Raw genomic sequence first — 15,832 nt, forward strand, 5'->3', positions numbered from 1 at the left:
CTAGTGGGTGTGTGTCGACTAAGAGAGATAGAAAGAAAATCGAAAGATTTGCCCATGGCTAGTTCTAAATGGTTAAACCAATCAGACTTAAGTCTTGAAACTAAACCTGTTTGATTAAAAGGGCCATTCTATCTTGATGATATTGATGATAGCCATATAATTAAAGAAAATGCAAGCGAATCGCTTGAAGCGCTGAGATCTAATGGCTTTCTATTAAAAACTAATTTTATTAATTAAGGAAAACAACTTAATTATGATGTAAACTGCTGCATCAGCGCCAAAATTATGGTCCAGCTGCTTACTCTAACTCTTTGGCATCCGTGCTTCTACCAACTCTTGCCTCTCTAACCCCGCCGCCAGCTGGTATACTAATTATGGGCAAGCTGCATCTACATTGCCAGACACCTGAATCTGTTGGAACGATGTTGAAAATTAAAACACGATAAATGAGTTTAATAATGGCGGCAATTAAATGGCTACACGATGCTAAGCAACACACAACATCAGACTCCAGTGCTCCGTACAGTGTGTATTTGAACCGATACCCGATTCTCACTCGATTCCCATGGGGCAGCAGCATCTCAATTACTGCTGCTCTGCATGGCGCTTCACGGTTGAGAAATTCAACGCCACTTTCAAAAACGCATCACTCAAAGTAAATGAACACACACTTCTTGTCCAATGCAGGCGTTGAGGCTTGTTAGGTGTTCAGGCTGGAGGAGATCGGGCTGGCTGTTCATATACGTGCATACTTCTACATATAAATAGAAGGTGCGTATCTTCTTTGCTGGCTAACTCATCAGCAATTTATTAAAACTCATCAATACTCATCAAAATGCCTTGGCCTTGCCTAAGAAGCGTACACACACACACACACACCCTGGATACCAAAGAGAAACCGAACCGAATGCCTGCGGTTAATTTAGCGCAGTTCAATAAGAGTTGGGCCCGAAAACATTGAAATTGAAATACGATTTTACAACTTTATTTGGGTTTTTATAATAACATTCAGGCTAATCTCTTTGTAACTCATTTGAAAGGTCTGTCTGTCTGTCTGACTGACTGTCTGCCGTGCGGACTTCTTCACCTTCTTGTTAGTCATTTGTCTGTATGTTCGTTTGGCTCATTTGTGGTTGTATCTACTTACGTTTTATTTTTTGTTTTACTCATCACCGATGATTCCCAACAAGATGTTTTGCATATGTCAGAGTCGGGGCATCTCACAGAAAGAACACGGTCGAAAAGCAATCAATCTAGGCCATCAATTTGGGGGAAATGCATCAAAGTTGGCAGCCTGAACAGCTTGATTAGTTGTACAACTGCGTTTCGCCAGCCCAGTGCATGACGTGCCCATTAGTTCAATTTGTAAATTCGAGAAGGATTTCATCTGTCTGTCTGTGCGTTGGTCTGGTGTCTATTTCAAAGTTAACCAATTTCTTGGTTTTACATACATATATTTCTCCTTTCTGTTTGTTCATAATTGGCTCACAATTTATATGCTGCCATAATTTGATTTTGCCGTCACAATGTTTGATGCATTCACCCGATCAATTAATCATTGATTATTGATTTTTGTTGCTGTTCAAAATTTTGGGGGCGTGATGCAGTTAATGAACCTACATAAGCAGTATGTCAGAACTCATCACAGTAATTTTGAATATTGGTATCATGTTTTTGTTTCATTTCAAAAATTTCAATTCAAAAATTTGTTTGTGTCAAAAATGTCTCACCATTTGCCGGGACAGCACGCGCAAAAAGTTCATTAACAAGGCTTGGGTAGACTTTTTGTCGCCGGAACCTTTTGCAATGAAATTGAAAACGTCTGGAGGCTCAAACGAACTGCCTGTTCTGCTTGTAGTTGGGACCTAATCTGTGTCACCGCATCAGCGGCAAAAGTGTTTGGATATTTGTTTAATGAAAAGCGAAACGTACGCAAGCCACAACACACATGCACACACACACAAGCACACAAACCGGGTAGAAGGAACACCAAAAGAAGAAAGAGAGACCTCAGACCCTTTAGGATTCCCAAAGGAGACCAGATCGGGGATGTGGAGGAATCCTATCGGGCATTTAAAATCAAGTCATTGGCTTTGGGCTTGGCCCGTCATCGTCATCTTCTTCTGGCCAATTCCAATCCCTTGTCCCCGTAATCTGCATTTGCTGCGCAATTAATTAAGTTGAGCATTTTTAAATGTGTTTGCTGACTTTTTGGCCTGTTACCATTTTAATGTCCAACAACAGCAAAGAGCAACAGCAACGGCCAAAAGCAATCTGAACAAGTTCTTTAACATGTCTAATTAGTTGTTGTGTTGCTTAGCATATGGTTGTTGTTGTTGGTGTTGCTGGTGCTTCTGCTGCGTGCGATAAAAAAAATGCATGGCACTCATTTAGTGTTTTTCTTAAGCTGAGACATAAATTTGCCAGCAGTTAAAAAACACGTTCGGAAACTGGTGGATGCGAAGAGAATGTCGGTTTTAAAGAATTCGCGTTAAGATAAACAAGTTGGTTGGTTGAGTATAACAAAACAAAAATACGAAGAAATACCTATTAGGTATTACATTTATATCACACAAATAGGACAGAAGTTTAGTAAAAGGACTAAAACCTGGTTTTAGTATTACTCTAGATGTTATCGTCAGGTTCAATCAGAAAGTGTGAAGAAGTTGGTTTGGTTGGTCCGATCTAAGCAATTTGAAACACATCATAAACCTCTCGAAACTCTCTTACTCTTACAGAAATCTTTCAAAAGCAAAAATTGTTTTGTATATTAATACAAAGTAGTAAATAAACAATGCTGATATTTATAATATTATAGACTTTCTTGATGGCTTTTTGCTGATCCCTTTGAACAGTTGTTGCCTACTTGCTTGATGCAAGCAAATCCATTTGACCAACCTTACTAGAATTTTGTCTGTTTGTGCTAATTTGAATTTAATAGCTGGGGCTGCATTAACACATGCCTGACAGAAAGGAGTAAAGGCGCCTATAGACGACCACGACCACGACCTGGACTTGGATCTGGGCAATGTGTTTGGGTTAAAAATTATGCGCCAACAGCAGTGGCTAATGCCAAGAATTAGTTGTACACCTATCCCCTCCATCTACCCGCTGATAGCTGCTAGTCTAGTCTCCACAATGGATTCCATATGCTCTGTCTGCGTGCTTCATCTGTGGCTCTATGTCATTTTAATGGCCGGCGCTGTTGCTGTTGTTGTTCCTGTTGTTGTTGTTGGCCGGTAAATGACCAATGGCGTTTTCTCTTCCAACTGGTTGAGGCAGCTGTACTGAGTCAAAAATGCGTGCAAAATTGCACCAACGAAGCGAAGCAAGCTTTGTGTTTGAGTTGTGGCAGTCAAGATGTCTTGGTCTTCGTTTGGAACTTGCCTCCCGGTAGCAGGCAACGCTGACAGGCCGCCGGCTGACGTGCAGTCCAGTGGCCACTGGTCAGTCTCGGTCTTAGTTCGAGGCCAAACAGCCAGGCAGGCAGTTTTTATTATTGTTGGCTTTTTTTTTTTTTTTTGGGTAGGTAATTAATCATGGTGCATAAATTAATGTAACCAGAAGTTAATTTACTTAAGTTTATTTGCACAGGTTTTGCTGAAAGGCAGAGGAACCGGCTCCTATAAAAAAATGGAGTTTTTCCAGCTCCTTCTCCATGTCATCTGTACCAACCTTTGGAGCAGCACTTGGCTAGCCAATTAATTAATTAACCTTTGGCCTCGGCTCTTCTCAAGATAACTTAGAATTATTAAAATCAATAATCCCTACAATGTGGGAGCCTGGGCCACGCCCCTTTTAACGTAAGCCAAATTTGAAAGGCTTATTGGCTTTGGATTTGCCGACAACATCGTTGTTATTGGCATTAAAACCTTTTCAACTAGCAGTCAATATGTTATGGGCAATTGCATGAGGCACTGCGGGAGTTGCACTATGATAAAGAGGGGGAAGAGGGTAATAGGGGCAGAGGGGAGGACTAAAAGTTTTTGTAGCTCAGTCAATAAATCTGGCAAATTGTTCGGAAAATGCTGAAAAGGCAACGTCGCGTTGGCCAACTACTTTAAAATAATTAGTGGGTGCGGCCTGCAACCGAAGTTGGTAGAAGTTTTGCCGCTGACAATGGTCTAAATTATGGGGTAGCATAAGTTTCATGGTACACTTGCGGCGGAGGTGGATTGGGTGGGGGCAGACAGAGGGTATCGGAATTGAAATCAGTAACTGGCAACCAGGTGCCAAGCTGGTTGATGTGAATGCCATTTGCTCAACCGAAATCGCAGCAACAAAAGCGACAACAAACACAGCTGGCACAATGAGCAGTTAATTAACACATTTTGGGCTTATTATGGCTTCAAGAAAATTGCGGGGGGAACTCATGTGGGGCTGCACCTGTAGAAAATGTCATGGTTTTTGGCCAATTTACCGGTTCGTTTACTGAAAAGAGATATGATTTATATTTTGTTACCCCTTCTCTAGCACTCATCATGAGCATCATCATTATGAGTCAAACGAAATTTCAATTTGTTTCAAAAACAAAAAAGCTGCTCCAAATGCCACACCCTTGAAAGGTTGAAAAATACGAAAACCAAAACCATTTGAAGGAAATCACATTATATATGCCTCAGTCTGGAATGGTCACACCCACTTGGGATCATCATTTGACTGTCTCTCCTCATGGAAAGTAGAACGAGTCCCGGCGCCCCGATTTCTTTTTAAAAAGCGTATTTTAATATAAATCGCTTGCCATTCATCTTGAGCCCATTAATTTATAAATATACCTAAGACCGATTCTACCATACATATAAACGAAACAACAACAACAACAATGAAAGCTTCATTGCCCAGTTCGCCCTTGCGTGCTCATTGTGGGCGTGGCTGTTTTGCTGGCAAGTGCGCCAAATGAGCGCTCATTAATTTCCCGAAAAATGAGTTTTCAAAACAACAACCACAACCGAAATGCATTAAATTGAATTTGTTGTTGGCGTGTAAGCCAAACTGAAATTAACTTTTGAACAATTCATGCTTAATTAATGTTAATTTTCCATGCATCTAAACTAAATTGCATAAATTTCACACTTAACTGAAAAGCGAAACGAAACTGTTTCAATAGCTAACTAAGATTAACTAATAAATTGCTATGGAAATATTGTCAATTGCAACAACAACCATAACAGCAACAATTTGTTGTTAGATGCAATTAATTGCAAATGCAATTGCCACTTTAACTTAATTGTCAATTAATTAAATGTTTCATTTAGACAACAACGCCATAAATTTCATAAGGGGCGTACATCAGTTTTCATTTGACAACCAATAACTCATAGGCCAGTAGAGAGTAACTTGGACTAGAAAAGGCCCGAAGGGATTCATATTTTTTAGTCAGTATTACTAAATGAGAAAATTTATATATGTCTGTGTAATAATGCAAAAACTATAAGTTAAGAATAACAAAGGCAAGATACAACGATTGGAGATTTTTAAGTTAAGTTTCCGGAGTAAATACCGAAATCTGAACTATGACTACTATTATTTAGATTGCAAAACTCTTCTATCTACCTAAGACTTGCAATAGAAATCTATATAAAATTAGAAAGTTAAATGATTTTAATTAATGAACAAAATTCTATTCCCAGATTCACACAATTTAAGATAATTTGAAGTTCTGACATTCAAAAAAGATATAAGTAGTCAATAAATAGAATAATATTAAAGAGTATGACCAAATCGGTGATTGACTTGCATGAATTTCCATGGGTTGTTTGTTTTGAGCATTTTAAGATCATTAAATTGCAATTACGTAATTGCGAAATATAGCTCGTGCGTCAATAGGTTCCTTATGTAGATTCCAATTAAAAAGGCATTAAAAATACACAAACCACTGAAACCCGACTTACACTCAAACATATCAACAGTGAATTAGGAATACTGCAATAGGCGGTCTTCACCTGTTCCGAGCACACCTCAGGACATGGTCAACAGAGAGACAGGGAGCGAGAGATCTTTCTCTCTGGCAATGCATTTCATTTTAGGTGCAGTCAATATACATATGTATGTGTTATTTATGGCGCCAGAAAATTAACTTTTCCTCTTGGCTGACATGGAAACCAATTTGCCAATTGACGCCTCCGACGATGGACTCTTCCAGACTTTGGTTTTATTTCATTTAAATTTATGGCGCCACAAGAGTTTTCTCAACTCTGATTTATGGTCTATGCAACGATTGCATAGCTGAATCATAGATGTATACATATAGGAGCAGTGAATATAGTCATATGAAAAAGCTATATCCAGTCGTTTGGTTAATCGACCGCCCACGTTGTCGCCGGTCAACGGGTGTCTATGTAAGCCGTGTGGCTCATCAAAGGCGCCAAATTAAGCTTAAACTGCTATTCGGTTGCCATTTGGCAAAAATTTTCTATTTGCTGCCCATACAAATTGCCACTAAATAGTTGAGCCAAAGAGTCAACAGAGCGGCCCACGCCTACGCCCTGAACGGCACGTTCACATTTGCTTAGCTGCACTGCAGCAACTGTCAGGGCCATCAGGCGTCAAGCTTGTCCGTTGTCTTGGCTGTCAAATTTGCTCTGCCAGCTGCACTAATGACGCCCTTAATATGCTTCAAGTGTTTCGGTGTAGTACGGGCCCATTGATGGTTTTAGCTTGTTGACTTGGCCGAAAGCCATTTCCCTCTCATTTGTGCAAATTTGTTTTCAAAGTCGTCGTTGGCACACACACACATACACGCCAATAACAAACGTCTTGTGCACTGTGGTGCAAAAGCACTGCGAAAAAGTCTAATATTTACACTCATGTTCTATGGCTTAAAAACTGTTCATGCTAGCCCCCATTTTGGTTGGCAGTACCAACTTATTTACTATCTAATAGTTACATATTTGCTAATATGTTCTACTATCCGAGTGAAAGCAAAAGGATTGACGTGAAGGCAAATCAGGAGTAGAAGCACCTTTCAGCCGTTCATATTCACCACCATCTATCTACCTCCAATAGACAACTTCATTGTCTGAACTCATACGCTCATAAATTTCAGGCCACCCACACCTATCGACCATGCCATCCATTCCCCCATTTGCAATTAAGTAATTCTCACATCGTTTATGCAAAATACGAGGAATATTCAGACACATTCTCTCTCTCCTTTCCTGGCTCCTGAAGTCCCACTTGACTGGCCACACCACCCAGTTCTGGTGATTGCTCGCGTGCAACCTCAACACCCTTTGCTTGTATTCAAGTGGCCCATAAATTGTTGGCCAAGTTTTTCACGGGACACGCCCACTTTTCGTTGCGCTGCTTTGACAACGGCAATTACCTTGAACCTTTTGGAGCGTTCGTTTATATTTTTTTTTTTATTTTTGTTACCATCCATCGACAAAAATTTATTTATATTGTATTTTCCAGACTGCTGCCGGGCGCAGCGGCTCTAAAAACTCTTTCCCTTTATTTTATACACTCACATACATATATTTATTTATATTTTTTGGTTTATTTTACGTTACGGCCCAAATGAAGCCAAATTGCTGGGCCTATTAGTTTTGGGTTGAGTCGTTGCTACTTCTGGTGACCGTCCCCAGGGGGGAATTCTAATTTTAAGGTAGGATGAGAAATGTTTATTGGTAATCGTTTGCATTTTTAATATCAATTTCGTATGAATCTGTATAACCAACCAATCAATTTCGACTGTTAGTTATTGAATGACATTTATTTTTTGGCCGCTTTATGAGACCGTAATTCGGAATTGTTGATTGCATTTTTACAGTCACCATTTAGCATATAACATGCTAAGGTTGGCTAAAAGAGTTCGTGCTGATATGTTAAGGGATTTGGAATGACTGAAAGGTTTTAGGACGGGGCTCGGGACCGACATCAACAACAACTCAATAAAGGAAACTTGTTAGCAAATTTATTTCTTCAATTGGCTGTTGAGTGAATGCCGGTTGGCAGCTCTATTTCGATCGATATACAAAGTGAGAGTTCAAATATTTTATTTTTGGAAAATTGCTGCAAAAAAAATAAACGGTTATTTATTTAGTCTGCTGATGGATTTCAACGGATGATTCATGAACTCTTTGCCCTTAAACGTTTTAATCGAACTTTTCCTAGAAAATTTGGTAGTTTTTACTTGCTTACTCTTTACCATTTTTGTTGTTTTTAATTATCATAGTTGTATGCAATAAGATTTAAACAATTTAAAATTAATTTATACAGTTTTCAAATAATTTACAAAAAATATAAGAAAGAAAGGAACACAAATTAGCAAATACTAAATAAGTAGCTGCAGTTGAACTATTTTTCTCGTTCTCGCTCTCGTTCGCGTTCTCTTTCTCGTTCCTTTTCCCTTAGATAAAGTTGCTGCTGTTGTTGCATAAAATGTTGCTGCTGCTGCTGTTGGTGCTGATGAAAGTGTTGCTGATGTTGTTGCAGCAACTGTTGCTGTTGCTGGGGTGTCAGTGTTGCAGTTGCCTCGCCATGCTGTTGCAGCAATTGCTGCTGATGTTGGGCCAATTGCTGTTGGAATTGCTCGCGCAATCGCTGATGCTCCTCGGTATCCATGTCACTGCCATAATCCTCCATATCAATCACCTCATCTTCATCATCATCCTCGATGTCGTCGTCATCGTCGACTTCTTCGGCATCATCGTAGCTGTGCTGGGAGCCATCGTTTTTGGCTTCATCTTCGCCGTCGCCACTGCCACCGCCACCGCCTGAGGAACTGCCCTTGTTGCTCTTTGTATCGCTGCCATCTCCGCCCTCTTGTTGCATTCGCTTGTGCTTAGTGCGTCGATTTTGGAACCAGACTTTAACCTGTCCACAGGGGTGAGAAGTGCATAAACAATGTTTAATGGGGGTAAGAACAGGGGAGATAGCAGTGCTCAACCCTTTCTTTTGCTTTGCTCGTAAATAAATTTAACGAGTCTTTTAATTCTATTTGCCTGCGTCTCAACTATGCCCCGAGGAGGGTTTGGTGTTACAACACCACCACCTCACCTCCATCCTTCCTCTTCCACTAATAAGTCTCGGTAACTCCCGGTACATTTGTGCCTAACGACCAGTTGACATGCAATCACTTAACCTTAAGTTTCTGTTTTCTTGTCCAGAGGGTGGCTTGTCTCCAATTGAATTTGATGCGCATTCTAGCAAAAGGGTTGTCTCTCTCTCTCTCCGGTGGGAGGCATCTTAACTCACCTGGGTCTCGGTCAGGCTCAATCCCTGGGCCAGCTGCTTGCGTTCGGCTCCAACCACATAATGATTACCCTCGAAGGCATGCTCCAGCTTAAGCAGCTGCGTTGGCGAGAAAGCGGTACGCACTCGTTTCGGCTTACGAAATGGTTGAAAAAGGAAATCTGCACACGAATGATGACACGGTAAATTATGATGTGAGAAAAGCAGTAGGAAGAAGAAAGTAATTTTGTGTTAAATTAGTAATTTCTTGTTGAAATGTTTTCTTACAACTCAACAACGACAACACAAATGTGGAATGGTTTCTCTTCTGTGTTCTCTGAAGCATGAAATGACCCAAGCACTACTTGACCGGCTGAAGAATTTCTCAAATATGGCTGCCAACTTGACTACCGCCAATGGCCGATTCGCCGTGACTGACATATTTTTATAAGTGTAATTTGGTTATCACAATTAACACCCAACACCGCCATCATCATTTTTAGCAAGCAATACATGCAGGCAGGCCATCGTCGATGCTGGTGGTGGTGACCTCTCAACGACTCCTGCCAATTAGGCGTCTTGGATTTCCGCGAATGCCATTGCAAAGATGCCGGCGCAGAAACAAAAACATAACAGCAACTCATTACAAAACAATAAACAAATTTCCAGACATGGCCCAGTAAAACAAAGAAGCTTCTGGATCGTGCCGCTGTCGGCGCTGTGTGTCTGCCATGTCCTAACATCGCTGATAAGCGAAACAATTGCTCGAAGAGAAGCAGCAGAAGCGTCCAGGCTCGTTTGGGGGCCCGACTGTGGAATACGGACGCCAAGTTGAACACTTTAGCGCTGCTAAAAGCCGCCAAGGAGCGCGCGACCAGACCTCAGTCAGGTTCCCATTGTTCTTTTTCAGCGCCTGCACAACGTGATATTTTGACGTTTATCACGATTTTGGGATTGCAATAGCTGAGAAGTGGAGCGCATCCCCATCCACATCGCCATAATATTCATTCCAAACCTCTCCCTCTCTGCCCGAAAGACCACATGACGCGCTTCAGAGAGTTAACAAATTTTCAATTGAGCCACAATTTGAATATTGATGTGGAGCAAGAAGCTGCAGTCTACAGGCAATTCGCACAGTAGCTTGTTACTGTTCATGATCTACCCGAGATGATATTTTGTATACCCTATTCACATGCACTTTAAAGGGTATATTAAAATATTCAATGTGAATAACAATTTGCTTATGAATTTGATCAAAGTTCAAGCGATTCCGTAAAAAAATAAAAATAGTCCAATTAAGATGATAATTTTGTTGAAAATAATATCTCAATCCCATTTGGCATTATTGTTTTGTCTCTTTAACTTAATCCCTATTCGGTATCCTTGCTTGATTTTTATAAAAACCACCCCACAAGTCTGCCCTACCCCTGTTCCTGCCCCTGTTCCAAAATATTGGCAGATTCTTCCTCGTTATCATCAATCTATGCATCTAAAGTGTCAATGTCCTAGGCAATGGCTTTGGCGAGTGGGCAATATAATAAATTAATAAGGAAAAAATCATGAGAGCATAAAAATTAAGCCACTGACAAAAAACCGAGAGATAACAAAACAAACAGTGAGCAAATACAATTGCACATAAGTGATAAATAATAAGGCAGACAAAAAAAAAAAAAAGGCCCAACGATCGATGGGACAGAGCCACAGACGCAGAGTCAGTGGCACTTCAATCATCTACGAAAATATAAAAAACAATGACAGCTGACAAGGGTGTGAGCCAAAAAGAGCTCAGAGCCAGAGGCTCGGCCAACTGCAATAACAACTACAACTATACAGGAATATATGGCAGCCGAGCGGACACATCAATTAATTGTCAATTGCGCGTATTTTCGCACGGCGGTTTCTTTTAAGCCGGCTCCTATAAAAATAAATATAAAAAAAATACACACACACACACAAAAAATATATGGAAGACAGCACAAAAAACGAGCAAACTTCATTGATAGATGCGAATGCATCCGTGCACAGTAAAGTCTATGAAAAAATAATTAAGTAGCTGGAGCAACAACGTGCATCTTGTCGCTACATTGTTAGCTGTCAAATGTAACAAATGTCAAGAAATCGCCGAGGGTTCACATAGAACAAAAAACAAAACTGGATCAGAGAGAGGGAGAGGGCCCGTGTACAACAGCAGCAACAACATCAACAGCAATTGTTTGTCAAGTTCATAGCAAAAACTAAGCACGCACGCAGCGCGGCCCGATAGACTCAATAGTGGGCACTAGGCACATGCATTTTGTAGCATCTGTCAGGAGCAGCACATACACAGATGCTCTACCAGGACGGGACGGACGACACATTTATGCGTTTGTGAACCATCAATGGGTCTAGGTTGCATTTATGAAGTGTCAAATTGACAAGTTCTCTCAGTCAGTTTCATTGTTTGCTTGTTTACTCGATTGTTTTTTGTTATTTCTTGCTACTGCTACTGCTGTTGCTTTTGCAATTGCTAACAAGATATCTTTGACCGAATCTTTAAGCTGTTTATATTGGCTAAGCTTCTACATTGTTGTGGGTAAAACTAAAAACCCTGAGCCCACATATCCTGTTATCCTCCTGTCGCCCTTTACATTTGCAGTTCAATTTTGTTATGTCAATATTGATTTTGTAATTGGCACACCTTGTAGGACGATTGTAAATGTTTTTCCAAAAGAATAGCAAAGAAATGTATTATTTATACAGTAAAAATCAATCAAGAACCTTAACTCAGTCTAAGGTTAACTTAACCGAACATCATTGAATCGGTTAGAGAATTCACTAGTGAAAAATGAATCGAGAAATCCGCAAAGCGTGTAGTATATTTAGCTAAAACTTTCAGATCTTAATAATTGTTAATTTATCGTCGTTTATGAACTTTTCAACTCGAGTTTTTATCATGTAAAATGATCTGTTTGAGAACGCAGTTAACAGGCTTGAATTTCTACCACAAAAGGACTCAAAATAATTGCTATCCAAAAACATTCAATAGAAGTAGTATATCTTTTCCCCCGATCAATAATCTACACATTAAATTCTTAACTAAATAACTACTGGGTCCCTATTCATTAACTAGTTACAAGCTGTCACTCCAATTGAGCTGTTGACGCTCCATCGTTATGATGGTTAAACCATCCTCTGGTCCTTTTTGTCTGCTCCACCGAACCTTGTTCTCGCCGGCCTTTTCCCGCACTGAGAAATTACTCGCACGAGTTACAAACGAAAAACACTTACAATTAATGAAATCGTTATGCGAAACATTGACATTTCACGTTCATAAATCAAGCGAAAATTACAGTGAGAGAGAGAGAGAGGAAAACACAAAAATAACAACTGAAAATGAAACTCCGCCTGTTTTATAATGAAACAGCCATGCAACATAATTAAGGCGTAACGGGCCACGTTGAAAGTAGAAGCAAAAAAAAGCAGAAGCACAGCTCTGAGGGCCCAGTCAGAAAGTCGGAGACAAAGTATAAGTCGAAGGCGAAGGTAGATTCAGAGGCAGGTGAAAGGCGTGTGAGTGTGCCGAAAATTATTTGTGAACCTCTTCGTACTTAAACCGGCAACTGTGGAGAATGCTGCGCCATGAAAATTCAAATTGTAATTATAAGAGCAGCATACGCATATGAAAAAAAGGTTAAACAATAATAAATGACAACGTTTTTTCATTCCTTCTTGTTTTCTGATGCATGTTTTGTGGTTTTGGGAACACGTTCTGGATGGGCCAAAAGAGAGCCCATGGGTTTGGTTTGTTTTTCTTTGCTTGGATGCCCCAAAAACCTCAATTAAAAACGCATTAACATTTCATTCGTTGCACTTTGAGCCTGTGTGTGTGTGTTACACATACGCCGCATGAGCCCAACAACTGGCGCCGTCTGTCGGCCATTAATGGTAATTTTTTAGTCCACACACACACACACATTTTCACCCAGAGAAAGAGAGAGATGCATACATATGTATTATATATATACTTGGATGGCCATTTAGGTACGCTGCTTGACCTAACGATGTGTGTAATGTTGTTTAAACAATTTAATTAAAATGTAATTTGTTTGGAAATAGTTATCAAAATGGGTTTGGTCTCTGCTTTCTGCTTTTGGGTTAGGTTTAACTCTAGAATTGGAACTGGATGGACATGGCCGCTGTTCGCTGTAGCTGCTGCTGCTGATAATGATGATGATGAGTCTGATAGACGTCTAATTAACTTGTAATAAATGTTTGCCATTTACTTATTTACGTTTAATTATATAGAAAAGGGGAAAACGTCAGCTAAAAACAAGTACGTTAAAAGGCTAATTGCTTGATTGGGGTTAGGTCTAGAGAATTCGAAATGAATATGCATCTCTAGGTGTGGTTTAATTGTTCAACAATCTTTGAAAAATGTATAAATATTATTGTAGCTTGCCTTCAAAAGAAGGTACTGAAAACTGACTATTGCAAAACTGTCCTTAGGTTAACTGATGTTCTGTGACAAATTCTAGAAAATGTCCTAGGATTGGCGATGCATATCTAAAGTGTTATATAAAATGCTTTTACCAAATGAGGAATCTTCAGTGGATCAATATATTAAACGATATATAGGCAAACTTTAGACTTTTAGAAAAGTTTTTAGGGATTACTTACTTCCCGGGAACCGTGGAAATATGCGTCCATGACGACTTAGTAGCCATGGATATAAGGGATAACTATCACGTATCAGATGAGGAGCACTCCCAAATGGATGATGGCCATGCGGTGGCGGATGCGCTGGATGGCCGGGAAACATAAGTGAGTGGCCAGGTGGCAAATGCGGAGGTGGACCAAGTGGTGGTCCTGTTGGCACGGATGGATGAGAATGCTGCTGTTGTTGTTGCTGCTGCTGTTGGTGATGGTGCGCCAGGGCGGCGGCCATTTGAAATTGAGCAGCCAGAAATGGTGGTGGAGGGGGTCCCGTCGGCGGGGCTCCTTGTGGTGGTGCACCAGTCGGTCCAGTTGTAGGTCTAATCGTTGTGGGTGATGTACTGGCCTGGGATTGAGTGATTAAAGCTAAGCTTGCCGGTGCCGGCAACGGTAGTGGACGGATTAGACCAGGAAGGACGGGATTAGGAGCATTATTTCGCGAGGGAGACGTCGGCGATCGAGAACGACTGTGTGGCGAACGTGGTGGACTCCGTGAACGATCCAGAGACTCTCTGCGCCGACAATAGAGAAAACCACGCGGCGATCTTGTGGCACATGTGGGTGATGAAGGGCTCTCGCTACGCTGTGGAGAGGCAATCACACTGACTCTCAGCGGAGATGACTTTGTCGAGGATTCACCGACTATGGAATCAATGCTAAATGCCAATTTGGGCTTGCTGCTGGTGGTTGTAGATGAAGATGTTGTGGACGTGGATAATGAAACCGCCGCCACCGCTGATGCTGCCACTGCCGCCGCCGCTGCTGCTGCTGAGGCGTTGCTTACTGGAACAGCAGCGCCAGCTACCACAAAAAGGATTCGTCGGCGCCATTGGCAGCATACTGAACGTTTGACGGCCGCACGTGACCATTTGGCACCAAACTAAGCGAATTCGTTTTGGAGAGTTTTTCTTTTTGTTTCTTTTTTTTTTTTTTGGTTTTTCGTATTTTGTAGTTTGTGAGGGGGTTAATTGAAAAAAACAAACAATGCACACAATAACCGCCGATATAAATGGTCAGTGATCAATGATGAAATGCATATACATATACACAGACGCACACGAACGCACACACACACGTCCGGAATTGACTTTAATGCATCAGCGATTGGCATCCCGTCGTTGACATTGATAAACTGGAGCACAACAACAAGAATAACGTGAACGGTGACGGTGTTGATTCCCGTCGCTGGCCAAGCGTAACCGTATCGCTTCAATAGACAATTGTCAGCAGCAGTTTGCTTGACGTCGATTGCGGTTGCCGCGTTGATGAGCACTGTCAACGCCATTAGTATTATGGAGCGGCTAAAGGCGTCTAATTGTCGAGCAGCAGCAGCAGCAGTCCAGTTGCTGCCCCCTAACCCCGCCCTGCTCCTAGTATCTAGAACTCTTCAGTATCTTGTTCCTGTGGGGGCGTCGGCAAATCGTTTTCTCTGTACAGCGTCGCGTGGCCGTCGCTCGAGTGTCGGGCACACAATCAAGTCACAATACCAAAAGTCTGTTTCAATTTCTTGTCCACGGCATTCCAGTGGATAAAAAACACCCCCACTTCCCCACGACCACCGCGTCCCTTGACTCCATCGGTCTAACTAACCACTATGACCATCTCGCTTGCTCTGCCTGCTGGAGCGCATGCGCCAAAGTAGCTTAGATAAAACCTGCTCCCAACCAAAAAACATGTGGAGCCAGCCAAGAGAAACACAGACATACATACATATGTATTGGTAGAGTGGCCTGCTCTCTCACTCGTTGTGGCTCTCTCGCTCTCTTCTTGGCCATTTTTCGCACCAGTTTATGACAGCGAAACAAACAATTTGCGCTAAACATAACAGCATCATTAAAGCGTTTGTGGTTTTAGTGCTCTGACTCGTTGGTTAGTTGCTTGGAGTTGGAGGGATTGGTGGTTGGTGGTGGTTGCTGATAGACTCGGTGAGGGTGGTGGGGGGTGTGTGGGATAAGTGGTTGAAATG

At 41.3% G+C, this 15,832-nt stretch overlaps 2 protein-coding genes across 2 annotated transcripts in view; one reads left to right on the forward strand and one right to left on the reverse strand.

The window, feature by feature from the left end:
- ems (empty spiracles) overlaps positions 1-15,832 on the forward strand; it is a 75,845-nt gene that overhangs the window by 31,678 nt on the left and 28,335 nt on the right.
- Positions 8,225-15,294, reverse strand: E5 (empty spiracles homeobox protein E5). Its single transcript, XM_068300454.1, has 4 exons — positions 14,672-15,294; positions 13,831-14,613; positions 9,199-9,356; positions 8,225-8,817 (listed from the first exon to the last, which is right to left on the reverse strand). The coding sequence occupies exons 1-4, from the start codon at positions 14,733-14,735 to the stop codon at positions 8,299-8,301; spliced, it is 1,524 nt and encodes a 507-aa protein (XP_068156555.1). The 5' UTR covers positions 14,736-15,294; the 3' UTR covers positions 8,225-8,298.

This window comes from Drosophila tropicalis, unplaced genomic scaffold (genome assembly GCF_018151085.1).
Source record: "Drosophila tropicalis isolate 14030-0801.00 unplaced genomic scaffold, ASM1815108v1 contig_878, whole genome shotgun sequence".
In the NCBI taxonomy this organism is placed as follows: domain Eukaryota; kingdom Metazoa; phylum Arthropoda; class Insecta; order Diptera; family Drosophilidae; genus Drosophila; species Drosophila tropicalis.

Excerpts from the sequence above, each read along its gene's own strand:
- E5 (XM_068300454.1), bottom strand. The coding sequence starts at position 14,735 with ATGGTCACGTGCGGCCGTCAAACGTTCAGTATGCTGCCAATGGCGCCG. Across the intron at positions 9,357-13,830 it reads ATTTCCACGGTTCCCGGGAA|ATTTCCTTTTTCAACCATTT; the intron begins GTAAGTAATCCC and ends ATTCGTGTGCAG. Across the intron at positions 8,818-9,198 it reads TGAGCCTGACCGAGACCCAG|GTTAAAGTCTGGTTCCAAAA; the intron begins GTGAGTTAAGAT and ends CCCTGTGGACAG.